At 36.3% G+C, this 27,748-nt stretch overlaps 1 protein-coding gene across 2 annotated transcripts; it reads right to left on the minus strand.

The window, feature by feature from the left end:
• Positions 1 to 11,365: 11,365 nt before the first annotated feature.
• kdm4ab (lysine (K)-specific demethylase 4A, genome duplicate b) lies at positions 11,366 to 27,519 on the minus strand. 2 transcript variants are annotated; one of them, XM_048163178.1, is made up of 23 exons: positions 27,372 to 27,519; positions 26,054 to 26,206; positions 25,791 to 25,966; positions 25,596 to 25,710; positions 25,290 to 25,483; positions 25,079 to 25,128; positions 24,883 to 24,986; positions 24,602 to 24,739; positions 23,682 to 23,902; positions 23,433 to 23,587; positions 23,239 to 23,301; positions 22,856 to 23,148; positions 21,871 to 21,979; positions 21,619 to 21,791; positions 19,561 to 19,747; positions 18,033 to 18,109; positions 17,795 to 17,850; positions 17,511 to 17,619; positions 16,241 to 16,429; positions 14,251 to 14,424; positions 14,046 to 14,165; positions 12,863 to 12,955; positions 11,366 to 12,741 (listed from the first exon to the last, which is right to left on the minus strand). In XM_048163178.1, the coding sequence occupies exons 2-23, from the start codon at positions 26,180 to 26,182 to the stop codon at positions 12,601 to 12,603; spliced, it is 3,066 nt and encodes a 1,021-aa protein (XP_048019135.1). In that variant the 5' UTR covers positions 26,183 to 26,206; positions 27,372 to 27,519; the 3' UTR covers positions 11,366 to 12,600. The 2 variants fall into 2 exon arrangements, with proteins under 2 accessions (XP_048019135.1, XP_048019134.1); XM_048163177.1 differs by having other exon boundaries at positions 22,856 to 23,301.
• Positions 27,520 to 27,748: the final 229 nt, after the last annotated feature.

Genomic DNA, 27,748 nt, shown 5'->3' on the forward strand with positions numbered 1-27,748 from the left:
ATGTCATTCTCCAGGATTCCCCTGCCGTTGGGACATATAGAACACTTAACTTATCTTTATATACTAAATTCAGTCAAGCATTTGAAGGCTGAATACTTCATCGAGGATGTCATATTTAAGAAAAGTAACCGTAATAAAATTGACTGATGTTCATTGTGAGGTGTAAAATACTGTAATTTCTTTCTTATGTTGCAACCTAATGGTTATTTTTCTTAAATGAGACTGCCTCGATGATGTATGCAGCCTTCAAAGGGTGCAGACCCTGAATTGGGACACAGCCATTGTTGAAAAATCTCTCGGATTCCGTATCCCGAACAAAGCACGTTGATGAGCGTGCTCTTGCTCTGGGTGATGTGCTTATCAGGGAGAAGTGCCTATACAAGGAATTCCGCTCTCTTTTGACGTCATACAGGACACACTTGAAAAAAACTCTCCGAATCCTGTACCAAAACCGGAAGTAGTGGATTTACGTCCAACTCATGTTTTGAAACTTTGGCCATGTTTAGCATGAGAATACAACTCTTTAACAGTGTAAATAAGTCAGAATGCATGAAATAGCATTACACCCCCCCCTTTAAGGGAGCATAGTGAGCATCGATGCTCCCTGGTTTTCACCGTGCATTTTGGGACTTTTTAGGGAGCGAACTTTTCAGTGCCCTGGAAGGATTCTGCAGTTGAGACAGCCCTTAAAATGGCCAACTCCCTGATCAGTGCCCTGAGTACTGAACTAGGGAGCTGAATGAGACGCACCCCATGAGTGTGACTCCAAAATGAGGAACACCAGAGGGTCTTCACTGTTGATCATCTGACCCCCATGTGATCCCCACAAGGCTCTTGAGCTGCTTACGTCCCTGCAGATTAAAGACTGCACACAAAGAATGAGAACAGAGTGGTTGTATTGCAAAGACACAGTGTGCCTGCAGAAATGCATAGTTTCAATAGTTTCAGCCAAATAGCATTGGATATTTCACATCACATATTTTTAAGAAGAATGAGAAATAATCTTACTGCATAAACTGTGTTTCCACCCTCACCATGTTCTGAGAATACAGAGAGCATATTATATCAATATTTGATACAATATGCAATAGCTTCTTTCATGCGTTTCAATTGACGTGTTTAGTGTTTAGATGGTGGCAGACAAATGTTTAAATAAATAAATGATCAATAATATTTGAATAATATACCAATGTGGCACGGTTAACAATGCCTGAGAGCATGGCTTGCCGTTACTGTGACTTATACAGCACTGGAGCTCAAAAGAAGTATCTACATTTGATATGCGGTTTAAGAAGTTGAGGAAATAGACCAAAAAAAAAAAAAAAATGTCCTTACTGTAATTTACAAAGCATGCTTGAAGTTAAGCCACTCGGAAAGAAAACAAACTACAGTACGGCATTCCTTTGGTTAGAAAGACACTGTATTTATTTTGACAGATGAGGGACAGACATTCACCTTCATTGTGTGCCTTGATCGATTATTTAAACAAAATACTGAATGTTTTTTTGAAACGTGAGCTGCATGAACTCGACAAGTTTGTCGAAAACCTGCTGATCTTATCTTGTTACATAAGGAAGTACATCTGCCCAAACAAGTTCACCTGATCAATGTCACAAATTTACATTCATTAGAAATTGAAATATTAACAGTTTCTGAAACACCCAATGGTTCTAAATTGGACTCATCATCACTGATGAACCCAAGGTCTTAACGTGTTACAGGTTTTAGATCATCAGACACCTTTGCCTGGGCAACCCAAGTAGTGCACCACACCATGGATCACTCTTGATCCTCGGCCACTTTGAAGCTTTTTCCCCAGCTTCTATGATTTTTCAGTGCCTCTTCTTTCTTGCAACCCTCTAATACCAAGGAGACTGAGTGTCCAATGTGGAGAATATCCTGCAAAGCCCCTGCAGCCTACCTCAAAGCGGGCCCTCCACCCATGCCTTCTACATTCCTTTGCCAGTTTGAGATACTTGGACTTCTTGTGCTCGTGGGCCTCCTCTATAAGGTTTTCCCAAGAGACAGTAGGTTCCAACATGACCACTTGCTTGGAACAGTCAGATGTTAAATGGTTAGTTCACCCAAAAAGGAAAATTCTGTCATAAATTACTCACCCTCATGTCGTTCCACACCCGTAAGACCTTCGTTCATCTTTGGAACACAAATTAAGATATTTTTGATGAAATCCGATGGCTCAGTGAAGGCCTGCATTGCCAGCAAGAGAATTAACACTTTCATTGCCCAGAAAGCTACTTAAGAAATATTAAGTTCAACTTTAATGTTATGAAACAACAAGAATACTTATTCCCAGGTGAAAAAAAAGTACACTTCTATAATGTACTTAAAATGGTCTATTTTCACGCACTAATTTTCTACTTAATATACTAAAAATTCTTCTTTTGTACTTCTTAAGATAATCTTAAGAATATCTAAGTGTACTCAACTGTGCTATTTTGAGACAGCATGAAATATGAACTAAAATGTGCTTTTAATATACTATCTCTGTATTTGAAAAATGTATTTAGATATCACTTATAGTACAGTTGAACCCATAGTGTACTACAAGTGGTAACAACATTTTTCAAATACAGATAATGACTTTATTCAACAATATCTAGTGAAGGGCGATTTCAGAACACTGCTTCATGACGCTTGAAGCTTTACGAATCTTTTATTTCGAATCAGTGGTTCAGCGCGTGAATCAAACTGCTAAATTCACGCCCCCCAGTGGTGAACCATTAAAATTTCGAAACACTTATCACGTACCGAAACCTCGTTTACCGAAATCAGGTGACTCTGGCAGTTTGATACATGCTCCGAACCACTAATTCGAAACAAAGGATTCATTAAGCTTAGAAGCTTCATGAAGCTGTGTTTTGAAATCGCCCATCACTAGATATTGTTGAATAAAGTCGTTATTTGATTTTTTTGGTGCACAAAGTGTTCTCGTCGCTTCATAACATTAAGGTTGAACCACTGTAGTCACTTTAGTAGCTTTCTGGGCATTTGAAAGTGTAAATTGTCTTTCTGACAATGCAGGCCTCACTGAGCCATCAGATTTTATGAAAAATATCTTAATTTGTGTTCCGAAGATGAACGAAGGTCTTACGGGTGTGGAACGACATGAGGGTGAGAAATTAATGACAGAATTTTAATCTTTGGCATAATTAACCCTTTAAGGCCAAATCTGGCCTGAGTATCGTCCTTGCAATGTTTTCTGGAAACTTCAGCTGCTTCCCTAGTTCAACCTTCAGTTGCCAATCATGAGCTGAGGCTTACTGTAGATGTTAAATCCCAGATGTTCAGTTTCACCTTTTAACACTAGCAAAAATTCCACTCCTACTTCACAAAACATGTTAAACCTAAGCAAACCTGACCTGAGACATTGAAAGAGAACGTCTGTCCCTCATAGTCTAGTTTTCATTTGAATCATGAATCAAATCTAATATGGCATCCACCCTCACTTAAGTCTTAAATCTCATTTAGCATAATATATGTAAAAAAAGATGTACATAGACCTTATAATTCTATCAAAGGCATCTCATATTCCCCTTTAATTTAATGTGCTGATTTCTAATCACAGTGTGTTAGCACACAAACACTAGTGCAGTCAGCATTCACCAAGTGCATACTCAGCAGGTTAACATTCTTATTATAGTTCATAACATGCTTTATTTATAGCATACAACCACACTGTTCATGGACTGGTGTGACCATTTTTCAACCCAGCTGGCTCAAAGCCTGTGGTCATGCTAAGTACCACATAGCGCTTCACGCAGGTTATCAGATATGTCAATACCAATTTATTGCATTGCAATCACAATAAAGCATCTGTGTGTCAGGCAAAACAGATGAGATTTGCCTGTATACATGCTCCTCAGTTAAAAGCCAATACAGCTTTCATTACAGCTCTGCTCTGTTTGTGTCTTAATCCCAAGCGTGTCTAATTACTGTTTGAGAAGATGACACCGCTTCAGAATTCACTTCCTGAGCAATACAAAAGAAAAGCTAATGGATGTTTACGTAACGACTGGTCTAAATACATGAACTTACCATGCTTTCAGGAACTGAGAGACCATGTGCTGTAACGATCATTTTCAGTTCCAGGGTTCCTCAAATCAGGAGGCCTGCAGAGTTTCGATCAAACCAGGGGGGTAGCCAGAACTTTTGTTCAAGGATGACCAGATAAGACCCAGATTTCATTGGAGTGGTAAAAAATAGTAAAAAAAATTCGTTTGATGTGATCGTTCCGTTTGCGTGCGGAACACTGTTAACTTCTAGAATTGTGTTGAATCAATGCACTGATGAATTAATAGAGATTGCGGTTTATTGTCATAGTGGTAAGTTGGTAACTATAACCATAGCAATGTTTTGCAGCTGTTAACAACACACATGAATTCCTACAGGCCTGTTCACACAGAACGCATTTTTGCATTTCTCTGCGCTATTTTTTCCATTGTTTTTCAATGTAAACATGCACTTGATGGATGTGCTTAACCGTTTTTGCCAGTTCTTTGAGCGGAGAAAAGTCAGCTGTCGTAGGAATCGTAGGAAGTTGGGCGTTGCTAACTAAATGGGGGCAGATGTGAATTAAAAAAAAAAATGCACTGATAAATAAGTTATAATAAACACTGCAACATTCTTTAAAAAAAAAAAAAAAAAGAAAGAAAGAAAAGAAAAAGAAAAAAAATCAGTGACCCGAAATCATTCATTTTTATGTCTACATTTGCCTTTAAACATTTTCGGTATATAGTTTACAATAAGGTACATTTGTTAACAGTTAATTTATTAAGTAATATGAATTAACCATGAGCAATACATTTGTTACTGTATTTGTTAATATTTGTTAACGTTAGTTAATAAACATACAGCAGTTCATTGTTCACGTTAGTTCACAGCGTATTAACTAATGTTATCAAATATAACTCTTTAATAATTTATTAGTAAATGTTGAAATTAACAAAGATTTATAAATGCTGTAGAAGTGCAGTTCATTATTAGTTCATGTTAACTAATGAGGCTCATTGTAAAGTGTTACCACTTTTTCCTATATAAAAATTAAAATTCGGTTTTCATCTACCTCACGTCACTCGACATCTATGCTCAACATATGACTTTACACCCTGTGGAACACAAAATAAGTTATTAAAGTCATTGCCAGTGTTGGGGTAACTCATTACAAACTACATAATCAGATTACTTTTCCAAGTAACTAGTAAAGCAATGCATTACTTCATGCATTTTTACTACAATGCATTTCAATTTACAACAAAATTTCTAAGTTACTTTTTCAAATAAGTAATGCAAGTTACTTTTTCACATTTACTGACTGACAGCTCTCCTGTCTCCATGTTGAGAGAAATAGTGCAGAGGTGTTGTGTGCGCTGTGTGAAAATGATGGTTATCATAGTTCTATACTAAATCTGAACACGCATTGACTAATCTCGCTTGCACGAAAACATTCAGTATTCCTCAAAATGAATAGAAACAGTGAAATTCAATCTCAGAATTTTACATAAACCTGTAATAATTAACTACATTGAATTGCACAAATACAGTACACAGCATAAATGAGTACACCCCCTCTGAAACTTCTAAAAATGTCAGCAATCACTCAATTAATTAGAAGACATGTTAGGGTTCTTTAGAGATATAATGTTCCAGCAAGTCTGCTTAATCAATTACCAAAGAAGCATGTCAAAATTATTCAGGAAAATAAGATTTTCTTATCAAGGTGATAAAATGTTGTGTAGCAAAAATGAGTACGCCCTCCTAAAAGTTACTAAATAAAATGGGGGAAAAAAACCCAAAAAAAACATTCTGGTGTAAGTTTAAAGCAATGTGTGATCAACAGGTAAGCATATGTTGAACCAAAACATTTAAAGAGAATTAATTTCTTGACAATTAAAAGTGTTATATAGCCCAATCATTCTCAGACTTAATGCTGACAACAATGGAACCACTTGGGAAAGAACTGTCAGGAGACTTATTTCTTAGCACAGAAGAGGACAGCGGTACAAGAGGATTACCACATCATTGTTTTAAGTGTGAAAATATAGCAAAAGTAACACAGAAATTCAAAAATAATGGACTTGTGACAGAGCCCCTGAAATAATCAGGCCTTCATTTTAAGCTTTCATTTAGTGATGAGGGATTTTTTTTTTTTTTTTTTTTTTTTTGCAAGACAAAGAGCAGAAGAAAATACATAAGCGAGTGTCTCAGAGCCAGCAAAAGCTATGAAAAGAGTGACTGTTTATCTCACAGAGTAAGATGCAGCCTGCAGAAATCACATGCATGGTTGTTGTTCTCACTGGAACTTCCTACTGTAGCCAAAGCACAATAAAGTCAGTTAGCCATTTTCAAAGCCCATATTTACAAAATATAGATTCTGGGAATCAATACTCTGGTCTCATGAGACCAAATCAATCATTTTGGATCTAACAGCATCCAAAATGTTCTGGTGTTGCTAGAGGAGGAGTACAGTGAGAAGTGCCTGGTTCCCACAGTAAAGTTCAGTGGTAGTAAAGCTCTTATATAGGGATGTATGAGTGCTGAAGGTGTGAGGGAGTTGTGCTTTATCAATGCTGTCATGAATTCCCACACCACTGTGTAATTTAATACACAAACTTGAAACAGAAGATGTTACCCTTTCCTCATTCCTTGCATTGTTGGGCATTTTTTCAACATAACAATGAGGATATGCATTCTCCCAAATTGAAAAACCTTCTGTGGACATGTATTGCACTCAATCTTAACACAATTGAGTGCCTGTGGGGGATTCTGTAGAGACGTGTTGAGCAACACTCCCCATTAAAGATCAGGGCATTTAAGGAGCTCATCATCCAGGAGTTAAACAGGACAGATGTGACAATTTGTCATGAACTTGTACACTCCGTGCCAAGAAGCGTCAGAGCAGTATATTCAAAATTATGGAGGGCATACTAAGTACTAGAATATTATACATTTATTGAATTAAATCTAGGGTGTACTCATTTCTGCAATCCTTAATTTAAACAAAATTGGCTAATTTACATATATTTCTCAGTTTTTATTATGTATATGTTTAATACATTTTAGTTTTGCCATCTTTCCATGAACTGTATCAGTGATCATAAAGAAAATACATCTTTATTTGTTCAGAGGGGGTGTACTCATTTATGCTGTGCACTGTATACTTTATGTATTTAATCTCACTTTATTAACCAATGTCTTTGCTGCTGACCTTCAATGATCTAATTAAACCATACTAATAAGCAAAAATTATTTAAGATTAGATTTAGAAATAAGAGTGTTCAACTTCCTTCTCCTGTATCCCATTCTTGTTTAATCCAGAATGGCAGCACATCTGAACGGTTTGTCTGAGCTGCGCCCTCTACTGTACAGGTGTAAATATGCATTTTCTTCAGACTGAGGTTTATTCATTTCACATTTGGTGTGAAAGAGCCTTAACATTTGCCAAAAAATAGTACTTTTTGTTGTTGTTATTAAAAAACAAACAAGCAGGCCCAGCCCAGGTGAGAAAAAGTAACAAAAGTAATGTAATGCATTACTTTTCATAAAAAGTAACCAAGTAACTCAATTAGTTAATTTTTTAGTGAGTAAAGCACACTTCCCACACTACAAAGACGACACAGTGTGAGGAGCTAAAGTAGGACACTGTAAGAGAGAATTACTACGATTGATACTGTGAAGCTACTCTAAATTACAAGGACTTTCACAAGTCGAACAAACTGATAATAGGTGGCTCTGACCTGTACTTAGAACAGATGTCTCTACAAAACATTATCTTTAATACTCAGTATGTACATAAACAGGATGAGGCTTTAACACCATTTAGACATAAAAATCCAGCTGGCACCATTGTTAGCATATCCACACAAACGGTAATAAGGCATAGAGACAAACGCATCAAACACCGGTTGTTGACGGGACTATGAACATACAGACTTGATCTGGTGACAAAATCTATTATTAATTTTGCATAAATATCTAAGTAACCTAACTGGCAAAACCGGGTAACAGTCACTCATCTCTCAGGAATCCTTCTCAAGAATATTACAAGCCTAGTCAACTAGAAGAGCTGCCTCGGAGTAACACATTCATCTCATTAGCTCCTTCACACCCTCACACACCCTAGCTTCCTGGGAACGGCTTTTGTCATTCTCAGAGCCTGGTAACACAAAAACACTTAGTGAAGGATGATTTCCCTACAGATTTCATGCTATATAAATAAATAAAATGAAACGGTTGGCCGCAGGTGGCAGCTTCTAAGTGTATTTTGAGTTAATATTTCAAAACCATTTAACATTATGACTGTGAATGCATAAAACTTAACTCCCCACCCATTTAAAAAACCCAATGACTTTAGAATGATGGACCTGAAAGTGCCATAATTATTAATGACATTTAAACTGTGCATGTTCTCCGACTCAGATTTATGCCTTTCTCTGGCAACACTAATAACCACAAAAACAGTGTAATTGCAGTAATCAATAGACAAAATCACATTACTACAAGTAACAGTCATTAGTGTTTATTTAGCTGGATATTAGATGTGTTATTCAACTCTTTTGCTAAACTATTCTAAGTCTATTGTTTATTTTAAGATTATTCTAACATTATTAAGACATTAAAGGGTTAGTTCACCCAAAAATTAAATTGTCTTCAAGTACTCACCTTCATGTCATTCCAAACCTGTTCCAAGACCTTCATTCATTTTCTGAACACAAATTAAGATATTTTTATGAAATCCAAGAGGTCGTTCAAACTTAATGTTATGAAGAGACGAGAATACTTTTTGTGCACAAAAATAAAACAAAAATAACGGCTTTATTCAACAAATTCATCTCTCCCTTGTCATTCTCCTACGCTGTTTACGTTCAACACTTCCAGGTTCTATGTCAGAACGCCGGCTCGGTATTGGCCGGCTCCTGCGTCAGCAGCATCACCCGCATGCGTCGTGCTGCTCACGTGTTACAGCGTCGGCCAATACCGAGTTGGCGCTCTGACTGACGTAGAACTTGAATACCTGCACTGTCTGTACAACGTAAACAGCATAGAAGAATGACGGGGAGAGAAGAAATTGTTGAATAAAGTAGTTATTTTTGTTTTTCGTACAAAAAGTATTCTTGTCTCTTCATAACATTAAGTTTGAACCACTCTAGTCATGTTGACTATTTTAACTATGAGGGCTTTTGCACCAAATAAATAGTTCTAGGAACTCAGTTATAGGAACTAGCCACTAGGGATAGTTCCCTGAGAACTAATTTCTCCCCCGAGACATGTTCCTGGTTGCATTCGCACCGGGAATATGAACTCTGAAGCGGCCGACAGCGGCATCTTTAAGCGCAGCATTTACAAATGCTAAATCGTGATCGGAGCTGTGTTTGTTGTGTGTCGTGGGTTTTGTGATAACGTACAGTAGATGGAATGTAAACACAATTTACGTGACTGAAAGAGCAAAAAGTGAGGCCAAGACGAAATCTCATATGACAACTTTCAGTATTACATATCATCAAAGAGGAGAAAAATAACAACAGGTAAATGCTGTTATCACAGTTTTCCATGTTCGTGAAGTAAATATGCTTACATGGCTTTTTAAAAATGCCGGGTGCCAGTGTTTGACATGCGTTTGACCAATCAACGTACACTTGCGTCACTGGTAGTTCCTATAGTGCTGGTTTGGACCCTACTCTGAAGTAGGAGCTTATTTAGTTCCCCCGAAAAAGAAGTTCCTAGAACTAAAATCGTTCCTGTGGTGTGAACATGGCAAATTCTGGGTACTTCAGCTAATAGTTCTAGGAACTATGAAAAGGTTCCTCCGGTGTGAAAACCACTTATGTGGACCTTTTCTGGACCTTGAATGACAGTAATTACGTTGCTTTCTATGGGGGATAAAAAAACCTCTTGGATTTCATCAAAAATTTCTTAATTTGTGTTTTGAAGATGAACAAATGTCTTACGGGTTTGGAAGGACAATAGTCAAGTGTACTAATTATTAAATAAAAGTATTACAAAACTGCCTAACTACATTTTACTGTTAAAGCCATGCCATTTTGAGTGTTTCCGAATGACATTTCAGCAGTCAGGTGGTAAATATCAGAGCTCTCATAAAATTCAAGTTATAATGACTAGTTCTACGAAGACTTGAATGCTTCTTTTAAGTCAGAATCTCATAATTGCAGTAATTTCAACATGCTGTGACGTAACTTTTCACCATCCGATAAATTGTCAATGTATACACCCCCCACTTTATTCTAAAATAAACTATATGACTTTAGTTTTAATTTAGGACATTAGGCTTAATTCAATTCATATCAACTTTAAAGGTGCTGAAGAACATGTTTTTAAAAGATGTAATATAAGTCTGAGGTGTCCCCTGAATGTGTCTGTGAAGTTTCAGCTCAAAATACCCCATAGTTTTTTTATTTTTTTATTAATTTTTTTAACTGCCTGTTTTAGGGCATCATTATAAATGCGCCGATTCAGGGTGTGCGGCCCCTTTAATTCTCGTGCTCCATGCCCCAAGAGCTCGCGCTTGCCTTAAACAACATAAAAAATGTTCACACAGCTAATATAACCCTCAAAATGGATCTTTACAAAGTGTTCGTCATGCAACTTGTTTAAATCGCGTTAGTATGGTATTTATTTGGATGTTTACATTTGATTCTGAATGAGTTTGATTGTGCTCCGTGGCTAAAGCTAACATTACACACTGTTGGAGAGATTTATAAAGAATGAAGTTGTGTTTATGCATCATACAGACTGCAAGTGTTTAAAAAAATGAAAATAAGGACAGTCTTGTCTCCGTGAATACAGTAAGAAACTATGGTAACTTTAACCACATTTAACAGTACATTAGCAACATGCCAACGAAACATTTAGAAAGACAATTTACAATCACCACTAAAAATATCATGTTATCATGGATCATGTCAGTTATTATCACTCCATCTGCCATTTTTCGCTATTGTCCTTGCTTGCTTACCTAGTCTGATGATTCAGCTGTGCACAGATCCAGATGTTAATACTGGCTTGTGTAATGCTTTGAACATGGGCTGGCATATGCAAATATTGGGGGCGTACATATTAATGATCCTGACTGTTAAGTAACAGTCGATGTTATGTTGAGATTCGCCTGTTCTTCGAAGGTCTTTTAAACAAATGAGATTTATAAAAGAAGAAGGAAACAATGGAGTTTGAGACTCACTGCATGTCATTTCCATGTACTGAACTCTTGTTATTCAACTATGCCGAGGTAAATTCAATTTTTGAATATAGGGCACCTTTAAACACTGTAAATGATTTGTAAATAATGTGTATGGACACTCAGAAGAGGCTAAAATGAGATGAACAACAAATGTTCAGGGGGATAGGACACATTGCTTTTAATTTAAAAATAAAGTTTTTAGCCTTAAATTAACAATGGATCTATATTCCAAGACAAAGGAGTGTAATGCCTACTGCACAAAACAACTGAAGACAAGGATCTGTAATGCTATACAGCTAAAGGAATCTCCACAAAACATTTTTAAAATAATCTAAGTGATTCAAACGAGGCGTCTCTTTTGACACTCTCTAAATGGAGTGCTTTGAGACATTGCCTTCCCTGCCTTAAGTACTATAAAACTCACAAATGAAAAGAGAAAGAAAAGAAAAGAGGAAAAAAAAAAAAAAAAAACACATGGATAAGTGCACCACTTCGACCTTGACTGGTCACAAGTCACTCTTACCTGTGTTGTCATAGTAATGCAACTAAGAGTAGAAAAAGTAGAGAAAATCTGGCTTCAACATATATAAATACTTCTTTTTACAAACAAAGTTAATCCAGAACTAATATGCAGTTAGGAAACAACTGGCATTCCTTGCACTTCAACAGAAATATAAATTAATTTAAACAAAATCCAAAGCTGCTGTATCCACCTAAATGTGAGAGTATAAAGCTAGTTTCCTATAACGTCCCATGTTTACAGTAGATCACACATGAGAGCTGCTCGTACTAAGAAAGACTAGATTCATCCATGAGATTCAGATATTGCAAAGCACTTTAAGACCTACAAAAAGGTCAGTGGGACGGCGCATCCCCGCTGACTAAAGATTTGTCTGACGGACTAAAGGTCTGTTCATGTGCAGTCAGCCGGTTGGTCTGCGGGGAGGTGATTAAAAAAAACAAAAAAAAACAAAACAGTTGAAACATTACCGCCACCTGACTGAAGATAGTAGGAGTCCGAGAGCAGTCCAACGCTCCCGCTGAGCCTGAGCCGGTTGTGTGCTATCCGAACAAACAAACACTCTTACACAAGACATTCCTAGCATTTTCATCTCTGGGACTCTCATCTATGCCGCCCGAAGACCGTTCACAGTAGGGTCATTTCAATGAGAATTATTACTCAGCCTGAAGGTCTAAAACTTGATCTTGGTGTTTTTAAAAACAAAGGCTCGGTGGTTGGCATGTATTTGCTGTTGTCCGTTCACATAATGACGTGTTTGTCCACTCAAAACATTAAGGTGTCTGGTCCAGCCTGTTTTTCTGTTTGTTATGTTGCAGCCAATTGATCTGTGTGTTGAAGATATTGTTTGTGAGGAGTTTGTGGAGTGTTACTCCATGATGGCTCTGTAGATGACCGGTTCGATGTAGTCCTCCCTATAACGGGAGTTGATCACCCGCTGTCTTTTCGAGTCCTGCTTCACATCCTTCTCCACAAACACCCCTTTGAAGCGCATGTCCGACGCCACAGACTAGAGACAGAAATAAAATGGATTTAATGTCTGCTAAAAACACTTTGGTTAGTAGGTCAGTGTCATGGCGAGCTAATGTTACTGTAGTGGTAAGACCGATCAAAGAAAAGGCGTTTCTCACCAGTCGGGCTTTAACACGTTTGGGCAGCTCCTCGTCCAAACTGTACACGTCTTCCCTCTTTACAGTGAGCTGAGAGTCATCTTCAAATTCCACCTGGAAAATAATTAAAAGAGCCATTTTATTTCATTTCATTTCATTTTGTTTCGGATTGATGAATGAAAAATGATCGAGTTGATGTGCAAATTTATGTCACAAGTTTACAATCGAAATTCATTTTTTGGCACGTGCGCACTGCACAAATATACAGACTTTACTGCTGTTTGCACATACTAATCTCCTACATTTCTTCTTTCCTCATTTTTTTTTTTTTTTTTCTACAAGCAGAGTTAATATTTATCTACTTCGGGTTCTAGTTAGGTAACCACAAGCACATGAACCGTTGTGCCATGCTGCTTATATTTATCAAACGCCCCCTCCTGTGCCTGAAACAAGATATCTGAGGATGAGAGTCTGGTGGGACGTTGTCCTGCTCCACTTCACAGACAATGAGCTGGAGGAGAATTTTAGAATGACACTACAGTAATTTATGACACTTCATTAAACAACAACAGCTCGTTCCACTCGTCATACGTCATTTCTACATTATTGCGCATACACAGTACTTTCCAGTTTTGGGTTTCAATTCGATCAAGTGTTTACATGTCCTCTCGATCGGATTAGAAGAGGTTTAAACCACCCCTTACAATCCGATATAACTGGCAACAGCGGTATATAATCAACAGTAGATATTAATACCAGTAGTTTTATCATGTTGCTGTTTAATAAAAGTAATAAGCCACCGGAGTCTGAGGGTTACAGTGATTTTACCATAGGTAAGGAGTGTACCAATGTGCTTACTGCTGAAATTTAAGCTTATTGCATGACCTGTCATAATAGCAACAACAACGATGAAGATCAATATCATGAAAAAGACAAAAAAAAAGCCTCCAGTGAAATCAGGTGGAAAACAGACAGACATGACTGTACTGTATTATTATGTGAATAGGTATTGTAGTGTATGTTATGATATTAAACTTTAACAGTATACAGTACAGATTTTTAGTCTGTGTTTTATCCTACAAGTTAAACTATCCTATACAATGCAAACAGTGTTTCGACTGTTACACACAATTTCTACTATGCACCGTCTGAAGTTGAACTCTAACCCAAATAGTGTGCACAACTGTGTTTGTTGTTCTCTGACCTGGTACATTGGGATGATATGGTCAGACACAAATTTGGCTCCATAGATTAGGCCATCTGTCCAGCGCACTTGAACTACGTCGCCCTCTGATGGTGGACCGAGCTGCTGACAGTCTCTATTCTGAGAAATAAAGACCAGCATTGCTTCAGTACACTGTGCATTTGATCATTCAACATTGTTTTGAGCTGCATAAACCCTCACATACCACTATGTCCTCAGGGAAGAGGTTGTCACTGAATGAGCCATCATCGAAGATAACTTCATAGAAGGTGGCCTTGGTCAACTCAACCACCTCACAATGGTAGTATCGGCCGTTTTTGTGCTTGCAGATCACTTTCTGTCCCTTCTCCAACTCCCGCATTGATGCCTTGTTGCGTGTCTGCAGATAACATCCAACAAACATTTTTTTAAGTGTTAACAACAGTGCGCTGACATGCTGGCTTACAGCAAGCAAAATGCTTAGAGCTATGATGTTGCGTAATTACCAGCATAACGCAATAAGAGGTCATGGACGAAATACAGTAAATACATACTGGCCTAAAGATAAGAACTCCACCCTGCGGAACCTCCCAGACAGGCCAGTCAATGTAAAACACTTGTTTTTTTTTAGTGGTTCTACTTCTTGTGCCAAGTTTTGAGAAATGTACTCTTTGGATTTATGTTGGTTTGGGGACCTCTCTATGACATCGTTTCCCGTTTTTATTATTTTTTATTTTTAGTATTCTGCACGTCTCTGGTTTAATTAGTAGTAAAGCAGGTGTTCAAATATTTTTATTTCAAATAAATAAATAATATAATATTACATCTGACTAAAGGTTTTCTTATCAAGAATTTCACACTTTTAAAGTCAAAAAGTTTTCATGTAATGAAATTAGCAACTTTTCTTCTGTATAGTGATGTACATCCAAATAAAACAGATTATTGATAAGAAACAAAAATGTAGGCGAAGGACTTGGTTCAATCTTTTGGTTGTTGATTAAAGCAAGGCAGATCTGAATGTAAACTTGAGGACAATTGAAAGAAAGGGACAGGTTTAATCAGCCTATATGATTGAATAAGAACTGTGTACATCACCAGAGAGAAATTTGTAATTTCACCTGAAGAAATGACATTAATAAAAAAAATTACAAATTGTAAATAAATAAAACAAATGCATATTGTTTTCAATAAGATAAATAACATGCATTTAGAAAATAGGTGAATTTCAATTTAATGGTGACTTTAATGAGGACGGTTTCTGATTGACAGGCAAATTTGCGGCAAAATACCACAGTTTGATTAGATTACGGACCTTTGATGTCAACAAGACATGTGGGAAGTATTTTGATATATTTTGCTAACTATGTTGCATTTTATTATTTGGGATTCGTACAGATACTGCAAAATTAAATTCCATGACTTTCAAGGACTTTTCAAGCACTACTTTTTTGGTTTTCAAGGACTACAATCAGAGATTTCACTTATCAAACAAGATCTTTATTATCTTTCGAATACTAAAAAAGGTAAATAGATAAATAAAAATAAACTAATAAAACAAAATGGTATAAAATAATGTGCAGCACATGCAATGACTGTGGTCACTGTGTTTAACCATTGAGGGAATACTGTGACAAAGATATCGCTTTCCTTATTCAAACAGATTTTTTTCATTTTTTTCAGATTTTTTTTTCATACATTCCCATTAATATATGATGGACCTCAAGAATGAAAGCCGTTTCATATACTTGGATATTTATATGAGCAATATCACGCTCATAGCCATGCGAAATGGCTCTATATGTAGGTATAGCATTCATTTGGGCATGAAAAGATTGTTTTAATCGATAAAATATTAAACACCAATTTCATATATATATTGTCTTTCAAAAATTCAAGCACTTTAAGTATCTTTTCATAAATATGGCTGTTTCCAAGGGTTTTTCAGGACTTCAATTTCAAAGTCAAATTCAAGTACTTCAAGCATTTTAAGCACCTTGTACGAACCCTGTTTCCCTTATGTTAGAACCACCAGTACAGACGCTGTATCCCAGGAAATGGAGGAGAATCTCTCCTCTTATCATGCCCTTATCGTGCCATTCAATGTAGTTAAAGGCAAAAACTGTGAACTGACTTCTCTGTGCATTTTGATTGTTCAGCTTTCATTTCTAGACTTTGTCATCACCCTCTTTCTGAAAATGTCTTTGTTGTGTCTGTACCTCCACTTGGGTGCCGCCCTTGTGTCTCCAGCAGGTGAAGTATACAACGAATGGCCAGTCGTCTGGGTGCATTTGAACTCCGGCTGCCTGTGCACAAGTGGCGTGAAAGGAAGTGGAGCACCGGCCATGTGAGCACTGCACGCAGCAACCTGAGCTCTTCTTCATCCACTTACGACAGAACTGGCATTTCTGAAAAGAGAACCTTTGTTACTTATGAATTTGACAATAGAAACACACTTGGGTTCATGCAAAGTGAACAATGAAAAAATTTTGATGAATTTAGAAAGTAATTTGTAAAAGATTAATGAAAAGATTAAGATACCAAAATCCCCTTTTATTACACTGCTTAACAGACATGTGCTATATAAACAGTGCTAGTGACTAATTAACTAGGCATAGAGATGATGCCAACATACCCGTTAAATAGCTGTTCTCAGAATAGCAAAGCTTTTACAGTAACAAGATCATTTATCCAATGATTATCATGACATCGCTCCATTGCCATATTTTATTTCATATAATATTGCATGCACATACATTATCGTTCAAAGTTTGGGTTCTGTAAGTTATTATTTATTATTGTGGGTCATATGTATTTTTATGTATTAATATGTATCATTTGTGTATTCATATGTATTAATTTCTTTAAAAAAAAATTGGGTAAGTTACTCTAAAAAGTACTTAATTACTACCTAATCGTTTATTTTCTCTTTCAAATAAATAACATAAAATTGCATAAATTATTCTTGAACTGACCAAAGAAATTAAAGCGAGAAGGTTACACGAAAAACATTTTACCTCTAAACACTAAAATTTCATGTTAAATCCACTATAGTTTTATTTAGAATTGATCTACAGTCTATACAGCATTTAATTCAATTACATCAGAAGTAACTAATTAAATTATAGAAAAATTCAGTAATTACAATTATAAAGTCATTTTAGCAAAATGATTGATTTAAAAAAAAACAAAAAAACAACAACAACAAAAAAAAAAAACAACCACCATGGCCTTTTTCATAATTACTTTATCGGGGGAAGTATTTGGGTAAATACTGATTTACCACCATGATTTTATACAGTTATATAAAATTAGGGTGTTTTGTACTTTTATAAATATATATATAGTGTAAATTTGAGAGAGAGCCTCATTGTTTTTTGACTAGCCAAGATTTCTAAAATAAACTATATAGATCCACTTTCCCTCTACATGTCAATCAGCACTTCATTCAGATTGTGTTCTATGTTTCCATGTAAAACATTAACTCACCAGTTTAAATCTCTGAAGCGGGATATTACCGAGATCAACAGGACTGCGCTCTGCAATGTTCACAAATCTAGCCTCCAGCACCGCCACAGCACATAACACATGAACCCACCTACAACAAAACCACATTTTTATCATAAGCAGATTTCACCAGCACCTAAGGTAAAACCCTTAACGTGACATGTCAGCAGCGGAGTGTGTCGGTACATAAAAGTGTCATTCAGCTGAAAGGAATGTGTGCTATTGAAAATGTGCAATCTGACCATAAAGGGCTCTTGGGTACCTACTTGTCATTGTTGGCCTTCTGCAGAGCTCCTCCTCTCAGAGAGCATAAACAGCAGTCCTTAGGGAAAGACACAAACACTTAGTCACACCACTGAGAATATGAGTTAAAAAGTAGAAGCAACTGGAAAAACCTCGTCAGATCGCCAGACATAATAGCGCCCCCTAGCAGCTAGAAAAATATATGGCAGAGGTTTTGGGGATGAAAAAAAAAAGTAAACCTAAACAAATGATCCAACTAACCTGAGTAATGGCATTCGCTTCACAGCGGGAACACATCCACCCATCCAGCTTAGTATCCTGAGACACACCATAACAACCTGTAGACAAAACATCCACAATTTATTAAATGACCTTTTATGGGTAGCAGACAAATTACATGTATATTTCATTTGCAATATAAAAACTTTAGGATAACATTTCTAACAATCAATAAGGGAAAGTGTATATTTTTACATGATGTAACTGGTTAACAAAAAACAAAAAAAAAAAAAAAAAAAAACATGAAACAGCCATTTTAATGTTGTTTAATGTTTAAATATGAAATATGACTGAATGGTTTACAAAGACCATTTTTGGCTTCAAATAATAAATGAAATAAAATTGCTAACCAAGAACGTTTATTGAGATAAAAAGATGTGTGATCTGTCTTTTTAAATGGCTGAAATAGTCTCTTTTAATATAAAGTTATAAACACTACAGTTCAAAAGTTTGCCTTCAGTTTTTAATGTTTTTTACAGCATTAAGTCTCTTATGCTCATCACGGCTGCATTTATTTGATCACAAATACAGTAAATACTGAGCTAGAGAAATAGTATTACACTTTAAAATAACTGTTTTCTGTTATATATTATAAATTAAAATCTAATTTATTGGATGGATACTGTGACCCCTTTTTCGGTTTTCTTTCCTTATTTCCTTTTTTAATTTTTCTTTGTACTACATCTCCCACAATTCCAGGTAAACTACACTATCAAATCTAGTGCACTACATTATCCACACACCCCTGGTCAAGGTCTAAAACTTTGTTTTTTGTTTTTTTTGGTTTGCATTGGTGAGGTGTGGGTGTTTGAATGGACACCCACCACCTTTCCACAGGATGCGTTAATGACTTAAGACCATCCCGTCCATTCGTCAACACCTGTCCATTTACTCCTTGTGAGTCTGCTGCATCCTGTTCATTTCTGAACTTCATGTCATGTGAACTACAAGACTTTAAGCATCCTGAATCAAACGAAAATAAAAGAGAGCAAAGGACTGGTGTTTGTCCCGTGTTTTAATCAGCAAGTTTCTACATTTCCAATGAACTTTGGATACAGTTAACATCAGATATCCAACAACGGCAAAGCTTTCCTTCAGAAATCTTTCTAATGTGATGATTTAGTGCTCAAGAAATCATTCTTATTGTCAATGTTGAAACAGTTGTGCTGATTAATATTTTTGTGGAAGCCGTGATACAATTTTATTTGTCAGGATTCTTTTATAAATAGAAAGTTTATTAAAACAATAGCATTTATTTAAAATAGAAATCATTTGTAATATTATACATTTTACTTTGATCAATTCAATGCATTCTTGCTGAATAAAAGTGTTAATTTCTTTTTCAAAAAAAAAAAAAAAAAAAAAAAATATCTTACTGACTTCAAACTTTTGAACAGTGACATAAATGGCCTGAATAATTATAAAAGTAGTAGAAAAGTGTTTTTAAAATGCTGTGACATGCCATATTAACTGTATATATTTAAGTGGCGACAGTGAACAACAGACTTACTGGTATGAACGCGCACACTACACACAGAGCAGCTGATGAGTTGGCTAGTGCCATCTTCATCCAGATTTGGGGTGGACAGGTGTCCCTCAGAGCTGCTGGTGAAGCACATCTCGGGAATCAGCGGCATGGTCTTCTGCTGGTCCCCTCCTTCTGCAGAACCGCACTGGATCAGACTGATTACATCACTCTACACAGAAGAAATGGCAAAGTGCATGGCACAATCTTTTAGAGGTTTACACAAGTCATCTTTCATTTATCAGCTCACAGAAAAGGAATATTAACTTCTGATTGCACAGTTTATATTTTATACATACAGTTCCGGTCAAAGGTTTGGAAACATTATTTTTAATGTTTTTGAAAAAAGTCTCTTATGCTCATCAAGCCTGCATTTATTTGATCAAAAATACAGGAAAAAAAAAAAAAAAAAAATAGTAATATTGTGGAATATTATTACAAATTAAAATAATGGTTTTCTATTTTTAAAATATAATTTATTTACGTGATGCACAGCTGGATTTTTTTTAGCATCATTACTCCAGTCTTCAGTGTCACATGATCATTCAGAAATCATTCTAATATGCTGATTTATTATCAATGTTGGAAACAGTTATGCTGCTTAATATTTATTATAACCTGTAGAATTGTTTCAGTATTCTTTGATTAATAAAAAGTTTAAAAAAGAACAGCATTTATTTAAAATAGAAATCATTTGTAACAATATGCACTACCCTTCAAAAGTTCGGGATCAGTAATTTTCTTCTTTCTTTTTTTGTTTTTTAAAGAAATTAATACTTTTATTCAGCAAAGATGTGCTAAATTGACAAAAAGTTATACTAAAGATTTATATATGTTAGAAAATATTTCTATTTTGAATAAATGCTATACTTTCTAACATTTTATTCAATGAGTATCACAGGTATCACAGGTTCCAAAATCATTAAGCAGCGCAACTGTTTCCAACATTGATGATAACAAGAGTATCAAATCATCGTATTAGAATGATTTCTGAATAATCATGTGACACTGAAGACTGGAGCAATGGCTGATGAAAATTCAGCTTTGCATCACAAAAATAAATCATATTTTAAAGTATATTAAAATAGAAAACCATTATTTTAAATTACAATAATATTTCACATTACTGTTTTTTTCTGTATTTTTGACCAAATAAATGGAGGCTTGGTAAGCATAAGAGACTTCTTTCGAAAACATTAAAAATAGTAATATTTCCAAACTTTTGACTGGTATGGTATAACATTTTGTCTTCACAATCCACCAGACATTTCTGAGCCACCGATGGCATCAAACAGCGAGTAGCTATGTTTCCATTAATGTTGAGAATTTAACTTATGCGCAAAATTGGGATATCGCATAAAACATTTGTGAATAAAGCAGCGTTTCCATCCAGTGAGCTGAAGAGAACAAAATTGTCACTTCTTTGTAAACTGGCGCTAAATATCAAAAATATAATATATAAATGGAAGTTACTGCAGTAGGAGAAGCCACTCTATATAATAATTTTCATATATAATACATTACTTGAGCCTCAGAAGAAATGAAAAAAATGCATTCATGTCAACATGCTTTCTGAGGTGAATGCCTGGTGTTTTGGGAACACAGTCGTGGACAGTTCTAGGAGGTAATTATACCGAACCACTTTAATGTCAGAATTGTGCTCAGGCATTTCAAATGCCGTGCGACGAGATCGTTCCACTGGTTGGTCCAGTTATGCTGTCCCAATGCAAACACGTGACTTTCAATGGCCATCTATGAATTTATTCCATAAATATTTATGCACGTTTTCTTATTGGATTTAAAAAAAAAAAATCTTATCTGACTCAACTGAGTGGATCTTTTGTGTTTTTTGAGTGCCTTTTTAAAATGTATGTGCATCTTGGAATTTCCATCCAACGTTTTTAATGCGATATCCCAAAATGCGCATAAAAATAGGTGGATGGAAACATAGCTAGTGAGACTAACTCGCTGTGTTGGCTGGTTCGCACAAATTAACACTGAGTAATAATAGATTTTAGTGATGATAGTAATGGCATGTGTTACCTGTGTGTACGTGTGAAAGAGGGTACACACTGCACAGTACGGAGGTTGCTGGCCCATGCGGAAGTTGAAATCCTTCTCAACTTCAAAATCGCGAGGCTTGCTTTGCCACATGGGAGAAAGGAGTCTGGCCCAGGGATCAGTCTCCTCTTGCTCTGTCGCTGGCTCCTGAATCTCTGTGGAGTGGAGGAGGTAATGAGAAAGAGCAAAAAGTGATGCACCAATAAATTAACACATAAATAAACAGATCCTAACCATCATCGCTGGAGTTTTCTCTGAGGAGGGGATGCAAACGTGGCAACTTGCTGAGTGGCTGCAGTTTCCTCTTCATGCTTTTATTCTCTTTCTCTCCCTCAATTTCATGCTGAACAAAAGCAAGAGAGGCGTTACATTTCATTTAGATACGAGTTGTGGAGGTGATACATTTTGAGCTTTTTTTTAAAACATAATTTGTCATGTTTGTGAATAAAGCTGAATATATTCCAAGTGCATTAAAAAAATATTACATAACAGTAATATTGTGAAATATTATAATAAAATAAAGGTTTTCTGTAATATATTTCTGTAATTCAAAGCTGAATTTTCAGCATCATTACTCCAGGCTTCAGTGTCACATGATCCTTCAGAAATCATTCTAATATGATGATTTGCTGCTCAAGAAATTATTTCTTATTATTATCATCACTGATGCAAACAGTTGTGCTGCTTTATATTCTTGTGGAAACTGTGATACATTTTTTTTCTGGATTCTTTGAATAGTTATTTGAAACAATATTTGTTTGAAAAAGAAGATCTTCTGTAACATTATAATCCCTGGTTTCAGCAACTTGTCCTAACATATCTTAAAATATTTAAGATACAGGAGTATTTGGTTCTTCTGAACGAGAATGTACCTTGTACTCACTTTTTTTTTTTTCATTCTTTTTTTCAACATTTTATTTAGGGATCCATAATATAGTGGTACCATATCAGTTATCAAAGATTTTTCATTTATCAGTATTTTATAGATTTATTTTTAATTTATTCAGACAAAATAGTTTTAATATCGATTCAGTTAACAGCCATTTTGAACATACAATTTTAATATCAATGCAGCCCTGTGTTCATTTTGTAGTATTTACCTACTTGCTTTTTTTTTTTTTTTTTTTACATATGTTACAGCACTCGACTACAAAATCACTCAAGATGCTAATTTAAAAAATAAAATAAATACACGCACTAAGACAACGCAGTTACCAACCTCTATGTTTGGTTGTGGAGTTTGCATATTTGGCCTCACATCTAGTTGAATGTCTGGGTCTTTGAGGTCTTCTTCTCTGGGTTCCTCTGTCATGGGTTGCTGAGGTTTACAGAGCGTTGTTCTGGCTGCATAGCTATGGACCTGAAGGGCATCTGAAGGGCTTAGGGTCCGATGAAAGAGAAGGCTCGCCACCCCTGGTTTGGTAGAAATCCGTGGCACGGCTGACAGGCAGTGAGGGACAGTAGGGACAGATGCTATAGAGAGATGACGCTTTGGGAAGGACTGTGTACAGGCTGAGGACAGAGAAGTAGCTTTAGAGCCTGGGTCTGCGGCACTAAAACCTAAACCCCTAACACACTCCCCAGATGCAGGACTTCTGGAACCTGGAAGCATCTTTAAACTGGTCGAACCCATCAGTGGCAGCAGGTCATCTTCGTCCTTCAAATCTGAAATAAATTTTTCAACAAATTTCACAAACAAAGGAGTTTCAAACCACTGCCATCACTTAAATTTGAGAAAAAAAGAAAAAGAAAAAAAAAGTTAAAAAAATTTTTTAGGCCATAACCACAGGACATACCTTGATACTCTCTGTATTGTTCTGTGTATAGAGTCAAGCGCCCCTTCTTGCCATATTCAGCCTCCTCATCGTTTGTTTCACTCTTTGGAAGAACTTCCTCAGGTAAGTCCAGACACACTCTGTGTCTTTTGGTTCCTATCCTTTGTTTGGCAAGGCTAATATAATTGGAAAATGCAACATTTTAGGTTGATATTACATTTTTTACATGCCAGTATGTACAATGTAGGAAAGTAAAGTGAGCTTTTTCACCTTTTCTTTTGTCCCTCACTACTTTGGTTCTCAGTGCCGTGTTCCTGAGCACCGCCCTTTCCAGCCTCTCCACCTAAAAACTCAGCTGCTTCAGGCGTGGGCTTGGAGTGGTCAATGGGAGCATTGTCCTTCCCCGCCAACCACAGCTCATACCGTTCGGGCTGAAATTTCCTTACAAACACATCCATGGAGATCTTCACCATGTCTTTCCTACATGAACACTGAGGAAAAAAATAAGCCAAGATTGATGCACCATGTAACGTACAGGCATTTCAGAACACGATAAATACTGTTGACACAAATGATACAGATTAAAACAGTTTATATTAGGACTGTCATAAGTACCGACTTCGGTACTAAAATTTTAAAAACGTGACAACACCAGCATTTCCTCCTAGCATTTTGAGAGCTGGTAAGCAGATTCTTAAACAACTCTGATTGGCCATTGTATTCACGCACTCAATAGATAGGTCTGTGATTGGCTACAATGATCAACACTTCAAAAACATGTTGTAAACCTCAACGTGCGCTTAAAGATACACACGGGAACATTCGAAAGCAGGCGCCTATCAGCAGATCCGTCTATCAGTGGATATATTAAGGATAGACGCTGATAGACGCCTGCTTTCAAATGCTCCCGCATGTATCTGTGCTGGTGTCATCACATTTTTTAAACTTTCGTACCGACTTGGTACCGAAGTCAGTACTTTTGACAACCCTAGTTTATATACACTGCCGTTCAAAAGTTTGGGGTCAGTAAAAGTTTTTAGTTTTTTTTAAAGAAATTAATACTTTCATTCAGCAAGGGCGCATTAAATGAATCAAAAGTGTCAGTAAAGACATTTATAAATGTTACAAAAGCATTGAATTTCATTTTTTTCCCAATTTTAGGGTCATACAAATTTTTTTTATTTATTTACCAGTATGGCTTGCTTTCCATAGTCGATCCATCGTCTTGTGGCAAAGTTGGTAGATTCCGCACAGTTAAAACCATGGTTAAAGCCTGCATGATAGCCGTACGGAAATGTCACCATGAACTCTCCAGCCTCCTGAGTGATCTACAAATCAAAAATGGACAATGACATCACAAAACTTGAAGTTACAAACACATGTATCCTAAGGAAGCATAATTAGCTCTGCTAATGGTAAAAAGAACAAGTCATCAGTTAGGCAAAATGCACTCATGATCATAAAAACATACCTTTTCAAAAGGAATGCCATACTTCCTTAGAATTGAAGGTGAAATAAGAGTCATCTTGTGTCTAAGAAATGCTTCACAGTTTTGTGAACTTCCAGGGAAAAAGCCTGTATAACAATGGCAAGAATTATATATGAGCAAATACAAATCAAGCTAAATATTTCTGTGTACAGAATCGACAACACGAAACGCTGTTTACCTTTGGCTAACCGCTCCAGTCTTTTTCCATGTTCTGGAGGCACACAGTACCTAGGAGATCATTCCAGAAGAATTTAGCACTTGGCATCAGGATAGACAATTACAACAACCATTTTTGGCCCATGGGCACACATTTCATCTACAAATTACATTTTTCTTCCAAAAGCTTTTCAAGAATTTAAATCAAACCCGCAGGTTTTACAAACAATTACCAGGACTTTGGTTCCCCGAAGTGTAAGTAATTAATGCTGTAGAGATCCATGTCCTCAGTGTGCCAAGCAAAAGTGGTTTTCCACATGCCAAAGTAGAGGTAGGGTGTGTTTACTCCCTCTATTGTAATACCACTCTCATGCTCCACGGTGTCAAGGATGGTATTCAAATGCCCCACATTCCATTCTTTGACATCCTGTATAAGACGTGAAAAAAATAAACAATGACTCCATTCACTTGAGAGAGCTCACAAACCAAAAGCGAAACCAAATAAAATTCATTCATATTGCTTACAAGAGTTTACTCACAGGGTCATAAAGGGTCCCATTTACATCAGCTCCATAGATGGGAGGGTTAAAGGTTAAATTTTTCCAGTACTTCCTTTCAAGCTCTTCAAAATCATCATACCGAGGGCTGCAAAACCTTAAAAAGGAAGGGTAGATGTGGTTATAATACATTTAAACTGGAAAATAAGTAACAAGAAAATGTGTCAACAGACTTACTTGTCGCTGTTGGCTGTTTTGCGGAACTCTTTCACAGTCATGGCTTTTTTCTGGATGTTGTACTGGGTAAACAGCCCTGACTGCCCAGTCACAACCTGCTGAATCGGTGCAGGTATTAGCAGGTCATCAATGTCATCGTACGAACGTCGAGGCTTCCAGTTTTTTGGCGGGATGATCTGTAGTTGAGCAAAATAAATATAATTTTGTGAATTACTTTTTGACAGCAGTAGCCTAATGGGTAAAGAGTAGCGTTTTCCTCTAACCTTGGCCAGGCCTGCCTTGTGTGCACCTTGAGACTCCATGTACGCAATGTAGCGGTTGAAGTTCTTGAATTCTTCAACAGTGGGGTAAAAGGTCATAATACCCCTAGAAACCGGTGTGTCCGATGCCATCTTGACCGACCGAGTCCTTAGCGCCTGTATGACAAATGTTATTGGAATTGTATTCTCAATGTACAGCTAATATAACACAGACTATATTATCAAAATACTGAAACATGAAAAATGAGAATTCCATGAACATAAAAAAAAGCATGATTCTTTTATTTGACATTAAATCAAGCTTATAGTTGTTATTTAAAGTACTATATAACAGGTGTCACAGACCCCCAAATATGATCATCCATATGTGAGGGACCCCCATCCTAAAATGTATATTTCATATTCATATTTTCTTGTATAAAGACAATTTATACTGTGAAAATTAATATTATAAATATTATTTGGAAAATATTTAGCTTCTATTAAGTTACATTACATTGTTTTTCTATATACTCATTGTATTACTGCACTGTTAGATTTAGTATTTATTTACTTATTCATTTTATTTATTTAGATCTTTATTCACTTTAATATAATTGTTATTTAACTAACTATTTTTTTTTTAAACGCTGTTTTCCTTTTAACTTTTCCATAGACCCCCAAACCCCCAGACCACAGTTTGAAAACCCCTGCTATATAATATGTGGGATGACTTTTTTGGGATACATCACAATCAACACATTATTGTCATGATGGGTTGCTAGGTTTCATTAACTTCCCCTGAATTTGGTTAACCACACGTTTTAGCAGAACTGTGTTAAAAACCTTAAAACACATGTGACAAACTATAGCCGAGAAAAAACTGACTTGACATGGCTAAGACAGTGAGACAAAAACCTCACATTCTCCCAGCGCAACCCGTACGTCACGCCCATTCGCACGCCCCACCTTGTATTCAGAAGACCTGATGCTGATTGGCTAACACATGCGTCTCTTTAAAAGTATGGCTAGGCTAACGAGTTAGGCCAAACGTAAACACTATCATGTACAAATTTATCATTAATTTATCATCGGATAAATAAAAAGATCTAACCTATACAAAGTACACGACAGGGTGTACAAAATATACCAAGTACAAATGTTAAATATAATATAAAATTGCGTAAATTGGGAAACTAGCTGTTGGTAGCAGTAGTGAAAGTACAACGGTTAGCTCTTCGAAGCTAGCGACTTTACCACTATTAACAATGCTTTTAAACCGTAAATTATAGAAATAGCGTAAATACAGAAAGTAACAAGTAGGTGATATGTAAATACTTACTGACTCTGTCGAACAAAATGCTAATAGCTGCCCTCAACCTTCGTAGAAATGTTTAGCTAACAGCAGATCCTTCCCCTGACAATCCTCCATCAGCGCTCACACACTGCGCATGCGCACACAGGATTTGTTTACTATTATTGGTCCACCCACGCCAGAGTCACCATAACCAATCAAATCACTGTCACGTTTACAGTCGCTTGCCTGCTGTCTGCCATACACGTTTCAATGTGATCTCAATTTTATGTTAAATGCTTGCTTTGTTAACACAGAGGAGTTTGACCCATTACTAATTCAATTTAAAATTACACTGCGTTTATCTCTCCAAATTAATCCAACCAAAAGGCCAATTTCACGATAATTCCCGAAAAAATAGGGAC

This window comes from Megalobrama amblycephala, linkage group LG17 (genome assembly GCF_018812025.1).
Source record: "Megalobrama amblycephala isolate DHTTF-2021 linkage group LG17, ASM1881202v1, whole genome shotgun sequence".
Classification (NCBI taxonomy): domain Eukaryota; kingdom Metazoa; phylum Chordata; class Actinopteri; order Cypriniformes; family Xenocyprididae; genus Megalobrama; species Megalobrama amblycephala.

Excerpts from the sequence above, each read along its gene's own strand:
- kdm4ab (XM_048163177.1), bottom strand. The coding sequence starts at position 26,182 with ATGGCATCGGACACACCGGTTTCTAGGGGTATTATGACCTTTTACCCC. Across the intron at positions 25,129-25,289 it reads TTCGGGGAACCAAAGTCCTG|GTACTGTGTGCCTCCAGAAC; the intron begins GTAATTGTTTGT and ends ATGATCTCCTAG. Across the intron at positions 18,110-19,560 it reads TAGTGTGCGCGTTCATACCA|GTTGTTATGGTGTGTCTCAG; the intron begins GTAAGTCTGTTG and ends TTTTGTCTACAG.